Source organism: Vidua chalybeata, chromosome 5 (assembly GCF_026979565.1).
Source record: "Vidua chalybeata isolate OUT-0048 chromosome 5, bVidCha1 merged haplotype, whole genome shotgun sequence".
Lineage (NCBI taxonomy): Eukaryota > Metazoa > Chordata > Aves > Passeriformes > Viduidae > Vidua > Vidua chalybeata.
The window spans coordinates 50623403-50649705 of NC_071534.1; the positions used below are offsets into that span (position 1 = coordinate 50623403).

Below are 26303 nucleotides of genomic sequence, written 5' to 3' on the forward strand. Positions count from 1 at the left end.
TGTGAACTGCCTTAAACATATGTCAGAAAGGAAAACTAAAATGTTTCTTGACAGACTTGCTTCACATCCGAGGAGCGAAAATCCGCAAACCATTCTCTACGGCAAATGCAATTACAGCCTCACCTCTGAATGATGCTCTTCATTTTGCTGCAATACTTCGATACAGAGTTCTGCAAGGTGAAGAACCTCTTCCAGTTTTCTTGCAGGTGTTGCTTGATTCATGGTTTCTATATGAATATAAAATGTAAACCAAAGTTGTTTCAGTTACAAATATGATTTACAGTAAGAGAAAATTATGTCAGAAACTAATGGGAATGCTGCAAACTGACAAATTTCGAAAGTAAAAGAAATTTCAAGTGTTAAGGATAATGATTTAATACACATAAACAGAGCTGAATGTCCAGATTACTAAAAAGAGAAGAAAATTCACAAGAACATCAGTGGTCACTGTAAATATTATTTGATTTAATATGTGAGAAATAACAGGTGCATCAGTGTATTAGATGCTCAACTTTTGCAATAAGGAACTAATTTTTCTCTTCAAGGCCATATATACAAAGACAGCAGAGAGTGGAGACCTTTTTTGTTATTGTCAGTACAATGTCTTCTCACCAGTTGACTCATTACTGTCATCAGCAAAATTCATACCTTTTGCAGCAGTCAAAAATTCAAAATTTTTTTATCAAAAGAAGATACTCCGTTTTAGGTATATTTAAAAATAAGAAAAATGCAAACCACAATAATTCATACAACTAATTTCTAATAACTACTAATTCAAATAACTAATTTTCTACCTGCTGTTCATCAGTAAAGGTGAATCTGAATTCTTTTCAGTACAATAGTGAAAAGCAGCATTATGAAGTAAGTATCTTATAACAGAATTAATACAAGCCTACTAAAAATTCCACCTAAAAGAAGCACAAATGCAAAAGTTACAAATGACATGAGGCTCACTCATTCTACCCAGAAGACTTCAAAAAGGAAAGAAACAGCAAAGGTAAATCAAATGTAACCGAAATACTTACAGGGAAATTAAACAACAATTAGTTTGCAATTTAAAAAATCATAGCACTAGATTTCAGGAAAAATCACAGGAGCTAAGGGAAGAGTCCAACAGAATTTTTTTGCAAACATTTTAATCAGTAAAAGTAACTTGTCCAACTACATAATCTGCATTTTTAGGGATAATTTCAGCATTAGCTATTAGAACTTGTTTACTTAAAAAAACTCTTGTTGCTAAGCATAAATGTATGGTCACTTTAACCAGGTTTGCAGAGAACTTATAAAGCTGATGACAAGGTCAGTGAGGGTTTCAGGAATTCTATTTTCTCTTTTTTTTGTTCAAGTTTATGGATCACGTGGATAGCATATGCAGAAAAATCTGCTGACATTTCCTTCCCACTTTGCATTCATCATTACATAGACCATTAGCAGATCAATTAAACAATTCATATAATATTCTTGGTGTTACTAAGAATATTAATCTGCATGCAATAAATATTTTTAACACTTAACATTTCTAGAACATTCCAGACATTTTAAAGGCAGGTGATCTTGTCCAGTTCTCCAGCCCTAACACATTAATGCATATTACAGCAATGAAATATATAGCTTTGATGTAATTTTTGAAGAAACACTGGATTAGAGTCTCCAGCAAACATCTACTTCAAAGTGACTAATACCCCACGTTGTTTTCATGTAAAAAAAACAAGCACAAAAATTAGTTATTGAAGCAACTACAAATAATTTTTTCAAATCTTATTAGAAGAGACCACATAATCAGATATGTTGAAATACTTCTTTTTCTAAAACCAGAATTTAGCTGAAGAAAGAGTTAGTATAGGAACATGGGTCAAGCACAAAGCACACACAAGGCACAAAACTACTACATTCATAATGCCAAGATCACTGTTTTCAATACTGCACTGTATTGCCTTTACAATTCTTATACTGCAGAATGATTATACGAATATAACAACAACCATATTGAACCAAGAGAGATTAGCAAGGATCAGCCAAGTGCCTATTATTTAGGTTTTATATTAAAAAGACTACAATTGGATTCAGACTAAACCAGTGGTTTCTACACTTACCCTGGACTGAAATTGCTCTTTCTGCTAGTGGTCAGTGTCCTTCCCTCTCCGATCACATAGCAAGTACAATTCATACAGATAATATACATCACTAGTAGTGTCACTGATGTTAATGAGTCTTAGGAATAAACCAGTGATATTAATAGAGAGCATGACTGGAACATCTGATTTCAGCATAAACAACTCATTTTATTACACACTCAGCCTGATCTTCATTACCTCACCACTAACCAAGTAAACAAAATAATTGCATTCATAACTGCATACATTCCTAATGAAACTAAATAAGCTGTAAAATATTCAGAAATTATATCCTAGAAGGGCTCCTCTACATTATTAAGAAAGCAATTCTAATAATTATGTTGAATCTCATGTTGCATTTTTGCTCTGGAATAAATTAATTTATTCCACACTTGCAATTAGCTCAGGATGGCCTAAAAATGGCTGTTGAACAGATATCATTATCACTAAGGAGAGCAGGAGAAAAAAAGATTTACCACCTAACTGTGAGATTATCTTGCTCCACCACTGTGATAAGATCACAGTGAAGAGAAATATGGTCTCAGGCAAGTAGCAATTACATTGAACAAGGCATTAAGGAAATACAGTTCTGGTCATCTGTGCTGAAGTGATGGATTTTGATCAGAAAAGGAAACGAGGTTTTTTTTGTTGTATTTGTCTGAAAGGCATCATAAGCGTAATAAAATGAAGGATGAAAGTGAGCATCAGAAATGTTCACACACAGGCAATGTAGGAGTACAGTGTTCCTGAAGTAGAGACACTTGGGAAGGAAAGGACCTACCTTTGATCAGGGATGATGCTGGCAGAAGAATAGATCAGTCATGACAAATGATTTAAACTAGACATTTTCAAGTTTTCAGTCATTATGGGACTAATGTTCAGGAACAGTTTTTTTTCAATAGGATTAGCATGTTTAGGAGGAAAAAGAGTATGAAAACTGTAAATACACTTTTAAATTGATTATGGTAGGCTTCCAATTGATGTTTCATGGCAGGAATGACTAAAAATGTGGGCTATACTAGACTGAATCAATTCCAATTTCATGTTTCCATAAAATTCACCATGCTATTTACTAGTTTACACTGCAACTATTTATTACTATCTAAAAATATGCAAATTACCTAGCTTTTCACAATTTTAAAAATCATTATTTTCTTAGCAGATTTGTTCATAAGAAAAGGTGGCAGAGAATTGAACACAGTCTGTATCCTTGGACAAATGTCTCTAATTTTTTTTGTTTACTTATTCACAGAATAAATCAGTATATGCTATTTCTTTTCCATGATATAGACTTCCCCACATTTCACTTAAGCTTCATATAAAGCTTCCTTTTCCATATGTAAGTTACCACACCACCTAGGCATTTTTTTTCTGTAACTAAAACCTTTCAAATTCTAGGGAATACGTCTTATGGATATCGAACAGTTACATGTGTATATACACAAGGGGCTATGAAGTAATTTGAGAAATAAAGAAGGAAATATTTATTTTTTATTTTTTAGCCAAGCAAATAGTGTATATGAAATATGAGTGGCAAGAAATTCTTATTTGGAAGTTTTTAGAACCTCCAAAACACCTGAGCCAAATACTTGTGCTTGTCTTTGTAAGCAGAAAGGAATTACAGGAATGGAAATCAGTGCTGTCAGTTTTCATTATATTCACAATGTCTTTCTTCCCACAATTACTGAAGGTTGTTAAGATGTGTTTACACTGTTCAAACAAACAAGTTGCAGCAGGAGTCGAGTCAGTAAATATGCTGCTTGACATCTTTTAGAAAATAAACAGAAAAAGCCATCAATCATCTGTTTCCAGCTTCACATCCTGCCAAAATGAAAAAGCAAACCAGGCTTTGCAAATAATGGATGCTTTCTCAAGTATGCATTACCAGTGAGTCACATAGGTACCGAGCAATATTGTTAAATGAGCTAAGTTAACTGAGTGAAGTGTTACTGAAATGAAAATTGACTGCTCCATGAACCAATCGAGCCTTGGGCCACAAGGGACCGTCAGATCATCCAGTCTCACCTCCTGCATCACACAGGTCAGGGAACTTCTCCCCAGTCCTCCTTTTGAGACAATCAGGATGTCTAAAACCTAACAACAGTGTGTCTAAAACCTACCTTAAGCTTTCTCTCCACAAGAGAGTTGAAGACATCCTTGAAGACAAATGCACAATTCACCTCTCTCATTTTCTCCACAGCATGTAAGCTGTTAAACATGTGTGATTAATTTCTCATTGACATTTGCTGCGCACAGGAATCTGCTCATTAAAGAGGCGTTTTTTTCTTGGTTATGAATACAATGCAACTAGGAGACTCCTGACTCTGGCCTGCCAGTCTCCCCCTCAGTGACACAGCATATATCCCTTACTGGTTTTCCCTGCCTTGTATTTCATCCTTCCCCCTTTTTCTTCAAACAAGCATGTCCAGAACCAGTGTCTCAGGAAAGCCAACCTGTCTCAAGGCAGAGGTATTGGAAAAAAGGCAAGTATGCTGAGAAGCTCCCAAGTTCACAGCCTCAATGGGCTTACAGTAAGGCAAGACACAATGTAATTGATAACACAGACACATCATAATTTGAGCCTTTTGGAGCCAACTCTGCTCCTGCAGGGCCCATTCATTTGGCCTTTTTAACATGTGAAGCAATTTTGCAAGATTGCTTGAAGATAGTATATTACTAAACCTGAACTGATTCTGAAGAGTTAACCCAAAACTGCTATAATCTACCCACAGATAATTTATATTTCACTGTGCTAAATTTTTGTGCAATTTCTCACAGAATTAATTCTGCATGAAAAAGTAAGGAGGTAGATTTGGAAGGACATTCTCTATTTTTCACATAAAAAAAAATCAAACCTTATGGAAAAAGTGGAATTTAGCTTTAATTATGAAGCTGAAACCAGTCTTTCCATAATTGCTTTCTACAATTTCAGTATTATTTTAAATTCTAGGGGAAAAAATTAGAATTAATTACCATTATTAGCTATGTACAGAAAGATTATGAGATTTGTAAAAAGCTAAAGTTCACATCTCCTATTCCATGACCTACCATTTTATTAAGTGTGTCATGGTACAGTATTTTCTGGTTTTTAAAATTTATCATAGTATTCAATGGAATTACCTTCATGAGGCAATCACATGTTTTTGTTTTGTTTTTTTGAAGGGAATCTTGGCTCATCGAAAAGCATAAAAATAACAAAATCAAAAAGGTAACAGCAAAAGAAAAATATAATTTTTTTGCTAGTTGATCATCAAAGCATTTTATATAAGATTTTTTTGTATTCCGATTTTTGCAACACAGCTACAAGCAGCTGGTATTCTCCTTCTTTTTCTCACTTCTAATTTCACTTCAAAGGAGGAAAGAACTAATACTGTCAGCACTTCCTGATACTGTAGAATAAAACTCAGAGATAACAAACATGCCAAACTGAAAGGCTTCATGAATAAAGAGAACTGGATAGATTAATAACTCACCTATCAGATGGAGAGAAAACTGGCACTTGAAAATGCAGACTTAGTAAAAAGTATTTTTAAAAAACCAGAATATTTTATGATTCTTAATTTTGGAGCCTTACTGAAAAATGACAAGAAACCTAATGCTAGCAGGCAAGGGGAAGGGAAAAGAGATGTTGAAAATTATTAACTAAAACACAATTTGAAGAAATTACTAATTGAGGACATAAAATGAACAGAAAATAAAATAAATTGTAACACAGATTTGCAAAGGTAGGTTGAACTAGACTTGTGCATTTCTATATAGGCTATTTTTGTATAAAAGAAATTCAATGGATCTTATCTATTCTGACTTTAATGAAGCACTTGATACTGTGCCTCATGGGAAAACTACCAGTTAAGCTGAAGAAAATGAGGATTAAAAAAGAAACTGTGTGGGGTATAAAGAAGATGCCTCAAGTGAAATGGAATAAGCAGTGCTGAGAAAGTGCAAAAAAAAGGATTCTTGAGAGATTCCTTGAAGATTCATCTTAGCTTCCTTAATATTTTCACCAGGGACTTCAGAATAAATATTAGAAGCACAATGACAATGCGTAAAACATGGGAAATAGAAAGATGAAGTAACAAGAATTTGACAATTCCAAAGAATGGGAGAGAGAAATATATCAAAATACCTTCAAGAGTTAAAGGAAAACATATTAAAGTCCTTTAAGAAGGGACAATACATTTTGACACATGAACAGCAATAAACATTTCCTATAAACTGGAAATATGTCAGCTCAAAATGATCAAAACTCTAAGACTGGGTTGAATTAACTTTCCGCAGAAGGGCTGTGTGACACAAGCGTGATACAGATATCAGAACCCCGTGTTCCTTGATTATATTAGATAGAACATTTCTGGTATAACAGTACTGCTAGTACTGTGCATGGGGATGACTTTGCACAGTTCTTGTCACCAATGTTCAAGAAGGTATTCAAACTTTAATAGAGAAAGACTCCTGAAATAATAAAAATGAAGAACAGGCAGATACTCTGAGACAAGGTGATGAAAGCCTAGGTTGCATGAGTACTAAGCTCTTGTCTAAAAATGCATCGTAGGGCATGGAGGAACTGGAGATGATGAAATGCTAATGAAGGATGGAACTATCCCTCCCTCATTTGGGATACAGGACAAGGTTGGCATGCTTAAGTTTGTGAACTAATTTAACTGAAAGGTGCTGATACACCTGTACAACAAATAGCACTTGAAATGACCTTCCTGCGGGTGAAGCAGGGGACTGAAAAGGGGAAGCTCAATGACAAAGACTGACTCAGCCCTACTGTTAAATAAGGATGTAGGTATGCTTACAAAGGAATATCAGGATGCAGACCTAACAATCTGGGGATTCTTTTACAGGTCCAAAACTGAAATCAGGGATGTTTGCTCATATCCTCATTTCCATTTAGTTGCACAAGAGACACCAAGAAGGTGCTATGCTGCTGTGCAACCCACTTCTGTTTGCTCACTGAAATGAACATGCATGGAGAGCTTTAATCAAGTCCTCTCCACGTACAATGACTCTTTCCACTTGCCTTCTCAGCTTCAGTAATATTTGTAGTGTTCTTCTTTTTAAGCCAGACAGATCCTTCTAAGCCTTGAGGGCATTTACATATGACCCTTCCTTTAGAAACTTGTATGTATGTAATGAGTATGTTAATGATCGATATCTTAAAACCCACCAAACTTCCGAGTTTCTCCTGACCTTCTCTTGTATGGAGTTAGCATTTATTCAGCCTTTGGCAGTCTTTCTGATAGAAACAAATTTTGGCATGACAACTTATTTGTCTTTGAACAATTGTACACTTCAGAATAACTACTTGCTCCAATTTTAATGGAATTTATTCTTATTCCTTTTATTCAAATGGTTTGGCAGAAGGAGCCCAGTATACTGAGTTACTACAGAATTTTAAAAATGGTGAGTTAAAAGACTACAATCTGTCTATTGCCTCAGAAATTAATATCCACAGACAATGACAAATACTGCCCTATTTGTTTTACAGACATTTACCACTTTAATCCCTTTTATATTTGCACAGCAAGGTAATGCCCCTGTGCTGAAAAATGTATTTATGTGTAAGTTTCTGTCTTTTCTCAGGCAATAACAGCAGCAATAGCAAAATTAATTAGTCCTCAGCCATTCAGTTTTCTAATAAATTTAAGGGGGAAAAGCATTAATTTATGAGAAGGAATAAATAATGCATTTTATTACTCTGTGTGTATGGACGTGTATAAAATATAAGTAAAAAATAAGAAGTCTGTGTAAGGAAGGCTGTCTTTTTTGAGGGAGAGAAAACAGGTGATGGAGCCATGCAAATTTCTATAGGCTCTTCATAGGAAGTATGCAAAATGCATATGAAGAATGCTGTTTGTCTCTGGCCTCAGAATCTGGGAGGTCCATTTTTGTTCAACTTTATCCATAGGAAGAGTTAATATAAGTTAAATACTGAATAAGAAAGGAATACATGCCATACACAAAACAATTTAAAAAGTGCTTTCAGGTAGTGAAATCTCAAAGACAGAATATGCTGAAATGAAAATGGGTCATACTTAAAAAGAGATTTTCATGTATTGATGTAGTGATTCATATCCTTGAAAAATTATAAACCCTTGCTGCAAACTACCAGAACATTATATGAGAGTTCTTAGATACAGTTCAAAATTATAATAGTAGGTTTCCTGCTATTCTCTTCATAATGGTAATTACACTGACTGAGCAGATTAGCTACTCCATGAGAAATTCAGCTGTACATGTAATAAGGAATGACATGCTGAACCCTGTAAAATTGCCATGGCAAATGTAGTTTTTGTTAAAAAAATCTATTCTATATTCATAACAGTACAACGATGAGGGATGCTCAATAAAATGTCATCCAGACTGTAAACAAATATTGTTGATGGAAGTGCTGCTTATGCCACCATGTTTGCCATTAAGAAAGTAACCACTGTCTTTGGGAAAAACATTCAGAGACTCGTTCAGCTGAGACTGTGAAAATGAGAGCACTTGGGGAATAGACCTGGGAACTTGGCAACGACAGTGCCAAAAAAGAATCTGCATATTCACCTCTGTATTACCTAACACGGACACTCCTCAAATTCAAGATTCATTATCAGTATATAATGCACAAGTTAAAGGGTAAACAACAGTTATCTAGAAAAAGTTTTTCTCATTTTCCACAAAAGTACAATATATGGTATTAAGGCTAAGCATATTGTACATCAAGTTCATGATGAAATCTGTAGGAGTCCAGCTAGAGATAACAGCTGGATCTGGCCCTAAAATGTCATCATATTGTGATTCATCCCAGTGGCTTTGTCTTTTGCATCAGAGAAATATGTTCAATGCTTCACAAAATTCCAGTGGATACAGTCTATCTCCTTTCAATAAAATTATTTTTTCTGAGTTTCTGATTAATTTTCAGTTGCATTTTTAGTCAGAACTGGTATTTAATTAAGCAACTAAATTATAAACGCAGCCTATAAACCTCTAGCTTCAGCTAACTCAGACAGTGAACTTACTATATGTGATAGGCTTTTCTCTCATCCATTCTCTAATCGAGTTATTTGCCAGGTCACTTAAGGGACAACTTCACTATCCTGTGTTAAGAAGGGCTATGGTTTTGTCAAAGCATGTAAAATGATTAAAACCAGGTACAGTTATTTATTTATTTATTTGTTTGTTTGTTTATTTATTTCTGTGCCTGTAACTATGTCATCTATGCTTAATGGTTTTGGGTTTCCCACATAAAGAGCCTGAGAAAAACTAAGATTAGCAAGTGTGTGGCACAAGGAAGATTTGTACTTGAGCTGATACACATTGTATAAAAGTGTAGACATTGTATAAAAGTGCACAAGCAAGCTTTTGGAGCGCAAAGGTGAAAGGAAAAAAAAAATCTCTAAAATGTCCCAAATGATTTTCAATTAATTTCAATTAATTGTTTCCGAATTTCTAATTTCAAGAGATATTTTCTTTAATACCTAGAGATGTAAAAATATTAAATGGAATATTTCTGCTATCTAGCTTTAGGTATTTAACACAGAAGGGAAACTGTTTTTAGGGTGTTTCGTATTTGATGGTATGAGATTGGCCTTGCACAGAGAAACTGTTGAAGGACTTTCAGAGCACTTGGAGTCCCCTGCCTAAGGAACCTCTCCTGTTGATGGGAGGGGTCAGCAGATCATGGGAGCAATGTGGGCTCCCATCAACTCACCCTACAGACTGTGGCATGAATATCCATTCCACCAGCACACTGCCTACCCTCTTCTTTAAAAATTCCAAAAGATCTCCTATTTACAGGGCATTTAAAGCTTTTAAACAAAAGACAGTGAAAGTCTTGGAAATCAGTGGAATTTTTTTACTTCAGTTATGGACACAGTAGTTAAAAAAAAGTAGTCCTAATAATTTGCTAGTAATTTTCAAGCCCCTCATCAGCAAGGAGCTTCTCTTTGAACTACCTTCACGCAACTTTGTTATCATCACACCAGTATGCCTTTCCAGACGGAAAATTAGTTCATCACAAGAGAACTACCAGCTCAATTCCCCTTCCCATAATTGTGGTTAATATTGTTTGTGAAACCCCACAAAGCACCACAATCATTCTTTGGATATGTATGTCAGGTAAGACAAAGCAGTGCACAGCTCTATTTCACAGTACAGATATGCACAATCCCTCATACTTCTATGCAGTCAGCTCTACTCAGCTGCAAATACTACTTCAGCTGTGCTCTTTGTATGATGATTTTTAAATATTGGGATATAAGAACTCAAAACCCCCTCCCTGTAATCAGGAACACAAAGAATTACCATCCATGTAACCCTCAGCTATACCGAAAAAAAGAAATGTATCACTAAACAAAGACATATCAGAGAAATGTAAAACCAGTTTTACAAGATTAGTTTTCCTAGCAATATCTTCACTAATAACGAGCAATCCTGTTACGAAATGGATACAATTTTTGCAGAGGACTATGAAATTTTATTTCTCTAAATACACAAACTGTTTTTGAATTTAACAAAATTAAACTTTCCTGAATCATTTAGTTATACCCCTTTCACAGAAAATACAACTTCATCATATTCCAAAACAGAAAACTGCTGCGCCTAAAATGATATACCTATTTATTAGCAGTTTAGCTAATAAATAGGTACGTCATAATTAAGTATCAGTGTAAATACATGGACTAAACTACAACAAAATTAATTTTAATATTCACAAATGTTCTGGTCAGTATCTTGGTATTGTTCAAATCAAGAAAAATAATAACAACAGAGACAACACACGACACCTGTAATACATGCAGACATGCACACAAATAATAATCACCTGAGTCCTTTTCTGCTGTTGCTAAATAAGAAAAAATAGGAAAGGAAAAACATTATTACATAAATAAAACTCCTATAATTAGAGAAGAATAAATACCACATAAGGAGACAATAGCTTCTTAACATCTTGTGTACATGGTGGGTTTTTTCATGTGAGGGAGAAATGGTGCATATTTCTGAGTAATATATTTGCATTTACTAGCCCTGTATAGTCTTTATTTCAAGCTCAGGCACTGAACTTGCATCCAGATTGTGCATGGGAGTTCATAATCATATATGAGAATATTATTTGTATTAGAACCTTCTTTGTGTCTCTATTTTTTAGGTATTTGCTCTTGGTGTATATAGCTGATGTTATCTTGTAATATTTACATTTTGACTGACTAATATGATGTTCACTAAAGAAATAGTCAAAAGAGAAAAATCTCCAAAAGATGTGCCAGCCACATTTGAGGACATCAGTAATATTATAAATATAAGGACTCTATGCTTTCTGTATGCAATTTGAGGAGTAAGCATTCAATGCAAACACTAACATAAATTACTTTCAAGAGAAGAATGTAACTTTAGTGCACAGATACAGTAATGCTCCTATAAACCTAAAGAAACAGAATGAAACCTATTGCTGAAAAATATTACATTTATATTGGTACAAAAGTAGGATGTTCGTAATGACCAGAGTATCAAAAGATACCAATACAGGTCTTCTTGCCATTGAAATCCAGTGGATTGAATTTTCTGATGTTATGATGCTGGAGTCCTTCACTTTCAACAGTACTTTATTCTCAGAAAAGTACTTCACCTAGTTCTCTTTATATATGCAATGATGTGCTGTGCTTTGAGTTTACAACTACATGAGTGTGAAACGACTTAAATAAATCTAGTTGTGTTCCAATCAAAAGGCAATAAATCCAAAAAAGAAAACTGCAAGTCGAAATATGGGAGTCAGTTTCATGTGCTGTTACAGCTTACTCAGTGTTAACAGTGTGAATATCTCGAAGTGCAAACTTTGCTACTTCAGGGGAAGTCCCACAATTCTCTAGGGTACAGTAAAAAATCTTGGGGAAAAGATTTATTTACATCATGGCAAAAATCTTTCCAATCCATTTTATTGTCAGTGTTTCAGGTACCTTTTGCAAGCTTTTTTCGTGTTATAAAAATGTTTCTGTTTTTATACTCATTGTTTCAACAGGTTTGATACACGACTTAAATACTGAACATTAACATTTCCCTTTATGAATACAGAAATATAAAAATAAGGAAAACATTCTTTTTTTCCTTTTCCTTTCCAGAATAGATTTAATATTCATCTTTTTTTTTCTTTAACACAACATGATATCATAATTAATTATGATAAACTGGTTACTAGGATGGTTTCATGTTGTTACTTCCATGCTATAATACTGGTTGCTATAGTGATGAGATGGATCTTTTGTTAATCACTTGTGAGAGCGGTTAACTCATGTTTTTCAGAGAATTTGAGCAGAGATAAAAATGGGAAAAAAGTTGGCTTTATAATATTGCTAAATATTTGAGGCTTCTTCAATTTGCTCCTAAGCTAGCTCTGTTTCTTCTGGTATATTGCTACAAATATATGCTATTAAAAATTAATATGCATAAAATTTATATTAAAAAAAAACCCCAGAATTAATCCTATAATATTTTCCTGAGATTAACTCTAGCTCCAAAAATCCAGTGTATACAGCTTTCTGTTCTTGAAGACATTTGGACAGGAGTATCTCTAGCTTTTTGTACTTTATGGAGAAAAAAAGTCTATCTTGACAAGGCATTTGACTATTATGACTTCCTTTTTGTTCTACATAAGGTTTACAAATGGTAAAATGACATTGTGCATCCTGGCCATTTTTTAAAGCAAAATTTTAGTTAATTTCATGATATACTCTACAGAACATACCAAACTTTCAGAAAAACTCCTGATTATCTTCAAACTTAGTATTTTGTCCTCTTAATTCATTAAATCAGGATGTAATTAAGGTTTTAATAATCAGATTATTATTATACATCTGATAACAGAGCAGTAAAACTAAATAGAATTTATCTATTTGTCTGCCTTATAAATACTTCAGAAAAGAATACATATACAGTTTTCAAATTTCAAGGCAGAGACACTGCTGTTAAGGAAAGGATTTCCTGTCAGTAGTTTAATCACTAGAAATAGCTAGAGAAATAAAAAATAACCCATAAACAACCTCTTAAATTTATGAAGAGCTCAAAAGTAAGAACAAAGGGCAACTTAAATTAGGAAGTCCTAGTCTTTTATTCAAACAGGGTCCCAGGAGGCATATTAAAGCAATGAATAGGAAAAAGCTCCACAGTTCACCAGCTGAGATTTTAATGAGACATTTCCCCTTGCTGTGGAAGGGGTTTGTTCTGGAAAGGGAAAAGGCTGCTCGTGGAATATGCAGTTAATAGGCATTGTTGGCTTTTACAGCCACTTCGGCAGTTGATTGCTGTACTAACCTTCTATTTTGGCATATTCTGTAAGTCGAGTGTAATTGATCAAGGCAGCCTTCTCCAGACATTTTCTAACCACTTTCTTCACCTCTTCTGCTGGTATAGGAGTGGCAATATCTTTCATTAAAACCTGTGTCAGAGACAATTATACCACTTCATTACAATTATTACCCAAACCCCACAGGAAAAGGATAAATGTATCCTAAAGTTACTACAGATTTGATAATGATTAAAGGCAGAAGTCAAAAAGGAACTATTTCAACTGGTGGATCTTCATCTTTGAAAGTTTCTGTTCACCCCTTATTTGACTGCCTGTCCAGTATTTATCCCTCCTGTTTGCCAACTTGCAACATGCCAGTCAGTCTTTGGATGACATCGAGACCAGTAGAACAAGAGCATTCCGTGGATGGGCTGGATCACGGTTACCACTGAAGATGTGATTGTGGGAATTGGCTTGGTTCTCACCTTTGGAAAAGCTTCCACCAAGTTATTCAAATTCAGTATGTCCCTGCTGTGAAAAAAATGTCATCTATATAGAGGACAGGGAAAACATTGAACTTTCAGCAGAACATTTTACTGTGGACAAGTAGAAGAACACTCCATATAAATGTTTTCAAAACATGTGAGTTGTTACCTCACCTCTTGCACCTATTGAGGTAAACCAAGAATCCATACCCTTTATATGAATATAGCATAATATACTCTGGATTATGTTAAAAAAAGTGTTGATAATTCATTTGCATTTTTATTTTAATTCTGCACTCCATTAACTTTCAACAGGTAAGTGTAAACGAAACTAAACTATTTTTATCACATTTTCATGTAAATAATAAAATTCAGATTAAAAAAAAATGCTTCTCAAGTGGATCCCTGGACAAGCTACACCTTTATACATCTAAAAGTTACTGTTAAAAGGAGGGAGCAAGAGATGCAGTCTTGAAAGGATGTGGTAGGAAAGAAACAGGTTTAGCAATAGTGGAGCTATTAGGAAGACATTGCTGTGAAACAGATTTCTAGAATACCTGCACACAAATATGACTTCTCTTTCTGTGTTTGCTTGCTTTTTTAATCAATAACTTCTGGTTATCGACAAGTGAATTTACAGTATTCAAAATCTTTTGTTCTTGGTCTTATTTTTTTTCAAATTTTACAAAGACAGGTAAAATAAGATGGTTCTAACCTATTCTGTGTTCACAAATGTAGGAAAGCACATTTATTCCCAGACAAGACTGACAGTGGTGCTGCTTGAGCACCAGTTAGAGCACCATTACCATTTGCAACAGCAGGAAAGGGGACAGGAAATGGATGTTTCAAAAAGCACAAAGCAGCACTACACTACACAGCACTACAATCACTGAGATGGTAAGTGAAATAAAACATATATACCTAGACTCCCTATGTGTTTTCTGAACATGGCAGAGGTTTTCTAAGACAGAATTTCTATCCATGAAGTGTTCTGCACGGCAGAATAACTAATATTTGCCGGGACCAAACCTCTCAGATTTTGGCAAAGCAACACAGCCTGGGTACTAAACTTTTTTTGAATTCATACCTTCATCAGACTCCTGCTGATACAATTCCTTTGGAATCTCTGCCGGAATTTAAAATCCTTTTTCCACAGAGATGACTGAGATGCTTTTATCATTATGAGGTATTCTCCTTTCCAGTCAATACAAGAGGATTTGCTGGGCAGGAGTTTACACTTGTAGCTGCCCATGTCAGATTTGCTGTGTATAGCTTTTGCTTCTTAAATTGACTCAGATAAGGCATTTATGGAGTATTATTTGAATTATAGAGAAGGTTTTTAATATTACATATGAGTATAGACAATAACAGCAGCATAGAAGTCATAAACAGCAGGAAATAGGGGCTGTAGAGTAGACTTGTACCACTCTAGGGGTAATGTTGGATAAGTGTTAAATATAAAAGGCACAGAGTCACTGACTACAATTCAGTGGCTTGAAGTGAAAGTCCAGTAAATAAGTCCTGCAGAAAACAGCTGTTTGCCTCTGTGGAAAGCAATGAGAGAAAAACAAAAACAACCATCATTCCAGTCAGCATTTCAAACCAGAAGTAAAACACCTGAGAAGACATGAATCTGCTTTCAGCAACCTGAACGCAAAAGAAAAATGCAGGCTCAGCAGAACTTAAAACATGTTCTTAAACTTACCCTTTCAAGTAATGAAAGTGTGGCTTTTAAAGCTCCTTCAGGACGTCCAAAAGGGAAACAGTATCTTAAAAAGTAAAAAGAAAAAAAAAAAAAAAAAAGAAAAGAAAAAAAGGAGAAAGAAAAAAAAAAAATAAGAGGAACATAAAATTACCAGAATTATAAAATTTATGAATTTATGAATTTACTTTAAGATGTATCTGCATACAACTTGCATTATGTTAACAGAAAACTCCCATACTTGAAGTACTAAAAAAAGCAGAAAGCCTCTTCAGTATTGTACCATGGAGTACATACATATAAAGTAGTATCAGCCTACCAGCATTTTAGGCCTAAGTGCAGAAAAAACACTAAAAGGCAGAAAGCATCACTTTCGAAATTATCAGCTATGAAGAATATTTAAAGGTCTCTGATGACTTTAATTGTCATCTTCCTGGAAAGAGGTACTATTTCTCATGTAGCCATGACTGCTACTGGACCTATGAAGCAACATTCTGTATATTGTATTTTATTTTAAAATTGGATTAAGACAAGGATAAAATACCAGATATTTTAATTTCTGGAGCTATCAATGCTGTCAGATATTCTGTGTTTTTTGTATTATATTAAAAATACCTTGGAAAAGCATTTATCTTAAATTTTATCAGCTACAACTTAAACCATACCCACTCCTAAAATCATGTAAATTAAAAAGTGATTGCATTCATAGCTTTATTTTTTATTTTTGTCTGCTGAATGATGCAATATAGCAGGTCAATGAGAATACAGTGCTCAGGCAACTGTAACCTCTCTTAATCCTGTCTATAAAATCTTACTGGGATATCCCCAGTTGGAAAAAGGATTTTTTGCTTTGCTGAGATTATTTTTTTCTTATTATTACTCACTGAGAATGGTAGCCTCCTATTCTAATGTTTTCCACTAGTCAAATCTTTTCTAATGATAAAAGGATTCAGACCAGTGAATTTTAGATCTACATTTTAGTCAGCCAAAATAAAGCCTTATAAATGAGGTCAAAACAGGATTTCCTGCAGCAAGAATTCCAGTATTTACTTTTGTCTCTGTAAAGACTCCAGGGATAAAATTCACACAGCCAGGCAAGAGGTTAAAGTCCAAGACTTTCATGATAGCTTTCTCAGAAATATTGTCTCTTCTACATTCGATGCCTGAGAGGCTGGCAGAGATCAGAAGTCTCAGTGGGTAGACAAGGTGACAGAGAGGAAAGGTGTAAGTACCTTAAGAACTACTTTAGATGACAGCCACTAGCACAGGATGGGCTGACTGCATGTTAATCATAATGGAACCAGGCTGATAGCAGTGAAAATGAAAATTACAAAGGCCATAGGGAAGTATTAAAACTGGAAGGTGCAGGTCAGTTGGCAGGCAAGGGAGAGCATCTTTTTCAGATGGGTGTGACCTAGTCACTTAAGTGGACACAGTAAATGTTCAGAGCTGCTCTGAGAAGGCAGGAAGAGACATGCACTCTTCAATTAAACTGTCCATGACAGCTGACCAGTGCACACAACACTAAGCAATCGAGAGAGGGCAAAGCTTAGAATAAGTATCAACATATTGCAGAGGAAAAAAAAATGCTGATGATCCTTGAAAGTCTGTACCACTGATCCCCTAGTTAGAACAATTAGTGTGATTACAAAATGTTAAGTGAGATTAGAGGAGGTGCAAATTCAAGATTTCAACTCAAGACATATATACTTGACTGATACCTCATTAGGACAAGGTATAATGATAATCTTTTGGGACACGGGTTTGAATTGCTTCCTTGAACTGCTAATTTCAAAAAACATATTCTGGATTCAGTCTCAAATGTGAAGAGGACATAATTTGAGAGGTGCAGAGCAGAAGAGGTGCTCTGTAGTAATAATCATAAGACAATACAATTTAATAATGTAGCAAAAGAGAACAGGCCAAAAAATTCAGTACACGTACATTTAGTACATGTACATACAATTTCAATAATGGGATCTATGAAAAAAATGAAGAACTTGAAAAACAAAAGCAAAAGATACATTCAAAAAAAGCAAGAAACCTACAAGCAACCTGAGGTAAAATTCAAAGAAGTAGGAGCCAAATGCATGCCACAGTTAAGAAACCAAAGTGATAACAAAAAATCTGACACCCTCTCTGTGATTCCATGAGGAAGATAAAGAGGTTACCATAGAGAATCTGGCATTTAAAAATAATAAACTTATCTGAACATGGAGGGCATGAAAGTCTCTGAAATTTCTAGGAAATGTAACAAATAAAGAGCATGGATGCCCAAACTGACAGTAGAAAGGACAGTGGAAACAAGAAACCAGCCTGGGAGATGGTGGGACTACCTGATGACAGGGAATACAGGGCATTCAAGGACAGTAAGGCCGAAGAGAGAAAATCAGTGTAGACTCTGCATAAATCCTCTCTGTTTAATGTATTTTTCCAAATATTCTGCATTTCACAATTATCATAACAATTTTGAAGAACTGAAATATGGAGTTGTTTTAATACCATGTTTTCATAAGAAAGCAATCTGACAGACAAGGTTATTCTTTGTTAATCGACAGCAGTGATCCTTATACATCTCTTGAGTCAAGGTTTTATTTAAAATATTACTTCAAATGCTTTGTCAGGATGTCCTACATTGTGACTTTATGTGCTTTCTAAGGCACTATCTTTTTTCTTTCTTCCAGTATTATGCCTGGAATCCTCGTTTAAATCCAGACATTTCCCCTATTATTTTTTTTCCTAATATTTGTTCACAGTTAGAAATAGTAATTACTCCTCACCTGATAGAGCACAGTTTGTCTGTATTGATTAAATAGGATTTTAAGACAAATCTTAGAGTACTCTGAAGGATGAAGTCATTCATGTTTGAATGACACATTTAATTGCTCTCAAGGAGGAATTTCTAATGCTGTTTAAATTTGCTTGAAATCCAGCAAGACTGAGGCAGAAAGGTTCTATGCTCACTGTTGCAGCCCAAGCTCATCAACGTAACTCTAGCGTGTAGGTAAGATGGGGATTTTTATGTGTTCCAACTCAAAAGATCATTTAGACTTTATTAGACATTTAGACTTATTTAAACTTTAGACTAGTTTTGTAATTAGTCTCATGCATGTGAAGGCCTGAAGGTAGGGAGCATTCTGTATCATTTCCCTTGCAAGAGCTCTTTGTTCCCGAGGAAGGGAGGAAAGAGGAAAGGAAAGACTGCTGTTTTTCCCTGAAAGGAATACTCTCCAAGGAGAACCATAGCTCTCTTTAGTTTAATATGGATATGAAGTCCCAAGTGAAGGCAACTATGTCCTCTATCCTCAAAAAAATCCCCAATGACCTATGATGCCACTGAATACCAGATATTTACCTCATCAAACCAGAGAGGCATTCAACAAACTCATAGCCAACCTTGCCAAATGAAAGTTCTGTTTCACAAAGAACTATTTAAACTGTGGAACTGGCTGTTATGATGTGATACAGAGACAAAAAAAATCTATAAATACAGTCTAAAAGGATTAGGTTGACAGAATAGCAGCAAATAGGGTGGCTCAGTGTGACAAGTAACAGGCTTGGTGGTCTATCTGCAATTTTTATAATAAGTTTCAGAAATCATCAATTGCTACAAAATAGCAGGAAATCCCATGTTTCCTCTGTGTCTTGTACTCCTTCTTTAAACACCTTCTGCTGGTTTTGACAGTCCTTAATAAGACAAACTCCTTATTGAGCGTGATGACCCTTAACTTCCCTTAAGAAAGATAAGTATATCATGAAACCAAGAAAATTACATTAAACATGAAGCAAAGTTTTAGCTGCCATCTATTAAAGATGTTCTCTACTCATATGATTTTCTTGATCCATAGTAATCCAAAAATACTTATGGCACAGTCACTTTAATTCAGACAATTTTCTTGGTTAGACTTATACAAAGCTTGAACTTTGAAAAAATAAACAAAATCAGGGCCTGTGTTCTTACATAATCTTTTCTATCATATTATCAACTCACATATTACACAAATAAATTTCAAGTACAACCACTTGTGTAAATAAATTATTCCATATTTAAGCTATTCCTCTGCAAGCAGACCATTTTATTTTGACTCCACTTGTTCAAGACCAAAATGAAACATCATGAGAAAATTCTTCCAGAAAAAAATGTAGCATTCATTGAATAAATTATATACTCACCTGAAATGGCTTATTTGGTTTTCCAAAAGGGAGGAAAGTCTGTCCTTAATTTCCTCAAACCTTTCTTTCTCTTCCACAGATACTGTTCCAATCCCATCTGGCCTGTAATATTAAATGTTTAATAATCATTGATATCTCTTCATGCCCATTTGTCTTTGGACAATGATCTTTATTTCTAAAGTTTTCATTTAACATGAGTGTTAACTCCCCTTTCCTCTTTCTCATTGCCTCAAAGGATAAGCAGTTACTTGTAAATATAGTTAAAGAACAGGCTGCAACTGGACAAAGAATTTAACTTTGGAGTTGAACTTTTGCATTCAAGTCCTAAGTTTCTCCATCATCTCAATATGAACACAAGTTTGCATATAAGTCTCTCAAACACTTTCAAAAGACAATATCTTTTCTCAAGAAAATTAGTACTGTTGTCACAGTAGAGAGGTCTACTCAAATCTTGTTAAATTTCATCTCCTTGAATATTCTGTTTATTTTCCTAAAGGCGCAATATAGCTAGAAGCGATTTTAAAGTAAAGGTGGGAGGGAAACTGCAGCGAGAAAAGCCACAGCAGGCAACCCCTAGGAATCCTGCATAGTGAGGACAGAGTTTGATTCCCTATCCTATATTGACAAATAGTATCACGTAATCAAGACTTCCATATAGGTGCAGCACTAAAGATGTAACTAAAAAGTCTTTTAAAAACAAAACCACTGGCATTGTTAAAATATCACATTTAAGTCACAATATTTAAAAATGAGTATATTTAGTATATTAAACATACACTTTGTCTAAAGTCTTAGCCTAAAAGTGTTACTAATGTATTTATATTAAAATTATGACAAAAGTAAAAAAACATTAAATACACAGTTCCCAAATATTATTTTTGCCATGCAGTCACAACTTCCTCACACACTGCATACTTTAAAAAGAAGTGTCTGAAATGTTCCTGTTACTTTCTTAACTTCTTAGCTCCAAGGTCTCACCTGAGTTTCTGAACCTGACACTATGTGTGGCTCTGTCCTGTATCTTCTCCAGAGCCTCCAAAACAATCTTAGTGTTTCTATAACTGAGAAAATTGTAGTAAAATGATATAAAGAAAGACAACATTCTTTTTTTGGGAACATTCTGAATGTTCCAAGAATCATTCTAGGATTCTGTGAGCATCTTTTTTCCTAAATTGTTTCTTTAACTTTCTGCACTATACTTAAACCTAGAAGGGATAAGTTGCTACCTGGTCATGACATAAACAATTCTCTCACTGTTTAAATCACTTATATTTTTGACCTGTCAAGTCAAGGTGGAAAGAATGCCTGATTTCCTTAAATTATTGTGAAGACAACAATAAAAAATCAGATATGGTGGGGATGGGAGTAGCGAGGCACATCAATACACCATTGCATAAATTTGATGTGAAAGAGCAAAAAACTTATCTTCTCTCTTTTGATGGATGCCAGCATACTTTACCTCAGCCTTCTGACAAATAGAATGAGCTCAAATTTAAGTAAATTTCACTGTCTGATTTCATTGTCAGGAGAGATTGTGCTCTGGATTGATAAAGTAAATAGTTCTGTCATATTAAGCCTCGCTGAGGCATGTCATATATATGTCAGCAAAGACCTAGGGGTCCAGATAACAGTAAGTGAAAAAGGTGAGCCAGTAGGATGTCATATATGTCATCCTGCACCACTAAGGCTGGGATCACTATGTACCAGGGACCTGTCACATCATTGAGTTTGTTGTCATAAGGAACCTTGTTGACAACAATTAAAATTTTCAGAACTGCTAAATATATGTTTGCATAGAAGCAGATGTCCCAGAAGAAGGAGTACACAAAAAGGTTTTGTAAAATGACCACTGATAGCACTGAAAAAGTAATCTCTTGAAAATATGCTTTTAGAAAATAGCATGAAGTCTAAACCACAATTTTGTCTCTTCTTCTTCCAAACTTTATTGCAACAATAATATAAAATTGCAACACAGTCCTGAGACATATCATGCTGGTGATAATTTTTCTACTTTAGGGAATATATACCTACTACTGATTAGAAAAGAATCCATGGAAAAAAGGAAACTGTTTCTGAGATAAGCTGAAATATTAAAAATAGATAAATACTTTAATACTTCCACTCATTTAAACTTCTGGATATTTTTCCTTTATTTACTTTGAAGACTGAATAAAATAAATAGCACTGTTTTGATCTGGTTACTCTGATTATATGATTACTGTGCCTGCAAGGAAAATCAGACTCACAGAGTCATTTAGTTTTCAAAGGTTTAGGCCATCCATAAACTATGCCAGAACTATGGACTGATTTTTTTCAATTCAAAACCAGTACTAAGCTTTGCTATTGCAGCTTGGGAACTCTCTTACAAGAACTCAGCCAAGAAAAGTGATGGACTGTCTTAAGAAGAGTTTTTCACTTTAACATCATCTTTTCAAGAAGGTAATGGAGAGTTAATTTTCCTTTCCTCCACATTCTTTTTCCTCCTTATTGTTCACAACATTTTTTAGAATTAGAGAACTAGGTGAAACAGTGAACACTCAAAACCTGAGTAGCCTTCTCTCTCTCACTCACATTAGTTTACCATTTTTTGAGAACTCTGTCAATTGGATTTGGATTGGCTTGTCTTATCTGCTTAGATCACAATCTAACTGGCACAGATATAATGTTGTCTCTGGTCACAAGTCAAATTGCTTAATTCACTCAGACTTAAATATCAGAAGAGATTTGAAATAAGTATCTCATGAAGTGGAACTAGTAAATTCATGTGGAAAGTAGCTGTTTAACCATTAACACCTAAATAATGAACCAAAAGTAAAGGTTGACCAGAATTTTAAAACTTAATTTTTACTGCAAAAATCTTGCAAGATTGTTGTCCTGACAGCAGTTACTCTAGAGAAGCTGTCTGATTAGGCAGTGGATTTTGGTTTTCCTGTTGCAATGGATTGTTTTTCCTCACATTATATATCCTTTAAGGCTTGGAGTATCATCTAGAATTATTTTGATCTCTAGAGGTCTTAAAACCTGCAATAATTTGCAGAGGTACTTGATGCATTGTAGGATGAAGATTACTGTGAAGACCTATAGCAGGTAAGATAAAACTGTATTCCAGTTCCAACGGGAATTAGATATGGATACTGGGTTGGCTGTGGATTGTTTCCAGCCCTCAACTTTGGAAACAGCTTCTCCTAGTGGCCTCTTGAAGAGAGAATTGTTTCCTTAAGCAAGGCTGCTTTTAAGACAGCTTTGGAAATACTAACTGAACATGCCTGGCCTTCTTCCTCTGGAATATCATTGAAAATGGTGTTTTTTTGCATCTTTACATATTTTAAAAATGATAAAAATATTTTCAGTGTGCTTTCCTCATTAGAAACATAGACCATCACTTTGGTGTGTCATGAAAAAAAGAGTATGAGGAAAGTAATGTACAGATTGATATTCTAATATACACAGGTATGAGCAGTAAGGCTGACCAAAAAGAATTTGCCATCTTGCCAGAGCAATTATGAAAATTATGAAAAACAAAATAAAAAAACCTAATACTTCAGCAAAGGTCTTTAAGACATTTCTGTAATAAACTACATTTCAAGGACATTGAAATAACAAAACCAAACTTAAAAGGCATCCTTTCTTCTAGAAACAAATTGTTTTAGAAGGCTTCAGTGCTTTCTGAAAGTACTTGTTTTTATATCCAGCAGAATGTACAATCAGATGAAAGAACACTGACAAGCTTCAAATTAGCAAGATAAAAGTCTGACTGCTTGTTTCTTCAAAAACCAAAGATTAAATTTTTTAGAATTTGATGTAGAATTTTTATTATCTGTTTATAGAACTTTATATTAAAGAACTGAAATATGCAAATTTTCCTTTAAAATGCAACTGTATTAAGACTTTTGCAGAGTCCATGGTTTATGCTACAGAAATGAAAAAATGATGATTTCCACTATCAGCTTATAGAGAGCTACAGAGTAAACGCCTTTTTATCACAGAAAATGAAGACAGTGCATTACTGCATGGCATTCAAACACACCTTTAACCAGCAGACACTTGAAGACTGAGCATTTTCTTGTTTATATTAACTATTCTTCGAATATTCTGACATAAAACTGGCACAATAGAGCCTTCTGCTGTAAGCAGTTCTCAGGCTGCTCCGACATCTGCTTACAGGTCATGCCCTTTTTTCACAATGGAATGAAAATTACCAATTCTGAAGGTCACTAAAACAGATTAAGATCATAAATTGGGTTGATTTTAATAATCTTTTATGCAGTTATATTTTCTACTGAAAAGCAAAGCAAGTATTAATATAATGTCATTTTACCCAATGTATAAGGTTATGTAAAGGCAGAAATTAGTTGAAATTAATAACAAAATATTGTATAGTGTTTAGGGATGGTAAGCCTTCCTCTGTGCTCCATACACCTTTAACATTATCAGCTTCCAAAAAAGAAGGATGAACTGGATGATGCAAGATGCTTGACACAGGGCCTAGTGAAAAATTTCTATTCTCAACATTGCCCAACAAGCCTCAGAAAAAAAGGAAGATTATATTCACTTGGAAGAAGAGTGATAATTTTTAGCAGCACAAACTCACATAGCATATCAATCCTAAAAGGTCATTTTCTCATTCCATTGTTCTGGGCAAATAGTGACTGATAACAAATGACTTCTGAACAAAAACATGGGTTTAAGAATGAGAAATCCACTCTCACGATTTTCATCGTAAATGATTCATAGAAAAATGAGACAAACTACAAAAACAATAGACTCTTGTTACATCTCTAGATGCTGTATCAAACACGAGAGAGACGATTACACTGATGTTACACACTTCCCTAAAGATCCACCCTGTAAGGGAACTCAGGCTCCTTCCTCCAGCTGTTGGACAGCCTTGGAACAGATCGAGGATTAAAGCAGAAGGTCCAATTGCCAATAAAAACCAGTAGATGTAGAGCTTGCACCTGCTGTAATTGTAACACAGACAGAACACGTAGTATTGAGACTGAATAAGAAACACAGCAGAAACAGGAAGCATTTTCAAGTCCTTAAAACCAAAATGTTCCACAAAATCTTGTTAGCAACTTTTTTTTTTTTTTTGGAAAACCATTGAAGGAAAAGTCTACATGATATTTAAATATTTTATATATAAAATTGTGCATGTGAAAACATTACTCCTGGGAAGAGATCAACTGGACAAAACCTTTCATATCAGATGGTGACCATGAGCAGATAAATGATGAAACTACTCACTTAAATTCTGAAATTTTATTTTAAGTCATATTCCATATTGTTTATGAATGACACAAAATGAAGGAGAACTTCTCAAGATATAGACAACCTTACTTTAAAGTTAAGTTAGTCAGAGAAGAAAGTACCTATTCAGAAGTTCCAGAAAAAAAAAAAAATAGGAAGAGATGGAGCAATGTAATGATTCTATTTTCTTTATTTTCATGAATTTCCTTGTCCCAGATTTAAAAGGGATGATTTTTCTGAACATTCTTTTATGACTTGACACAAAGTGTAAAATTTTAATCAATGTTTCTTACCACGAAACACTGAAAAATGAAAAGAAATATATGAATGCATAGCACTTTCCAAAGTTTCCATAGTTTCACTTCACTTGTGAAGTGAAACCCTTTATTCTACTCTATTTCCTCCAAGCATAACCAAAGCAAGAAGCCTACCAGAGAGTCTACATTGCCAAATGATGGCAAGGACCTAAAAGTAGCTTTCAGAGAGGGCAAGGCTACAACAGAAATGATTTTTTTGTGCTGGTGTATTATTATGAAGTAAATTATTATGAAGAGGATTTCTATGATGGAACCTTTCTTTGTCCATAGCAAAAGGACTCTTCATTTTCAGCATAATATGCTTTAAAAAATGAAAGCAAATTAAAAAAAAAAACCCTTTATGGAACAAATGAGAAAAACAGACAGCAGTAAATTACCAGGACCAGCCGGCAACTTGAATTACCTGTGGATATGTGGAAGTTTTCATAAAGAACTTCTGGGGAAAGGGAGATCAGAATCAAAATGGGAGGATAAAAATCAGAGAAAGTCTCCAAGGAGCCAAGGGAAATACAGGCCACTAAGTATTACATGCATCCCATAAAATTAGAAGGAACTATAATATAAGGATATTTAAGGATAAAAGTAAGGAAATTTGGGTAAATATCACCTATTGTCAAGTCTGTATAGCTTTGAAGCCATAAGACAGAGAAATCTTACCTTCTGACCTTGGACTTCTCTAAAAGGATTGAAAACATGTGGATGAGTGTGACCTGATTAATATGAAATACCTGGATTTCCAAAGCTCTTCTGACAGTCCCTAATCAAAGGTTTTAAAGGCAATTAAACAGTGCCTGAGTAAAAGTTCCTACATTTACATTTAAAATTAGAGAGGTGAGTAGCTGCTGTGAAGGCATGTTCTCAGTAAAGTTCTGCAGAGGTTTGCTCTGCGACTTGAGCTATTTTACAGTATCTATAAATGACCTGGCTAACAGCTGAGAACTGAGGTGACAGAAAATGTAATTTCAATGATATGTAGCATAGTGTGGAATTCTA

At 34.6% G+C, this 26303-nt stretch overlaps 1 protein-coding gene across 8 annotated transcripts in view; it reads right to left on the minus strand.

Moving 5' to 3' along the window:
* The window catches only part of CADPS2 (calcium dependent secretion activator 2), a 281254-nt gene that overhangs the window by 58856 nt on the left and 196095 nt on the right, over positions 1-26303 (minus strand). For 5 of the 8 annotated variants that reach the window (XM_053942792.1, XM_053942795.1, XM_053942788.1 and 2 more), the window contains 5 exons: positions 19744-19845; positions 15574-15637; positions 13410-13533; positions 10930-10950; positions 124-227 (listed from right to left, as the gene is read on the minus strand). In XM_053942792.1, the coding sequence (XP_053798767.1) occupies positions 124-227; positions 10930-10950; positions 13410-13533; positions 15574-15637; positions 19744-19845 (415 nt within the window). The remainder of the gene's footprint in view (positions 1-123; positions 228-10929; positions 10951-13409; positions 13534-15573; positions 15638-19743; positions 19846-26303) is intronic. The other 3 variants (XM_053942794.1, XM_053942793.1, XM_053942791.1) reach the window with 1 other exon arrangement.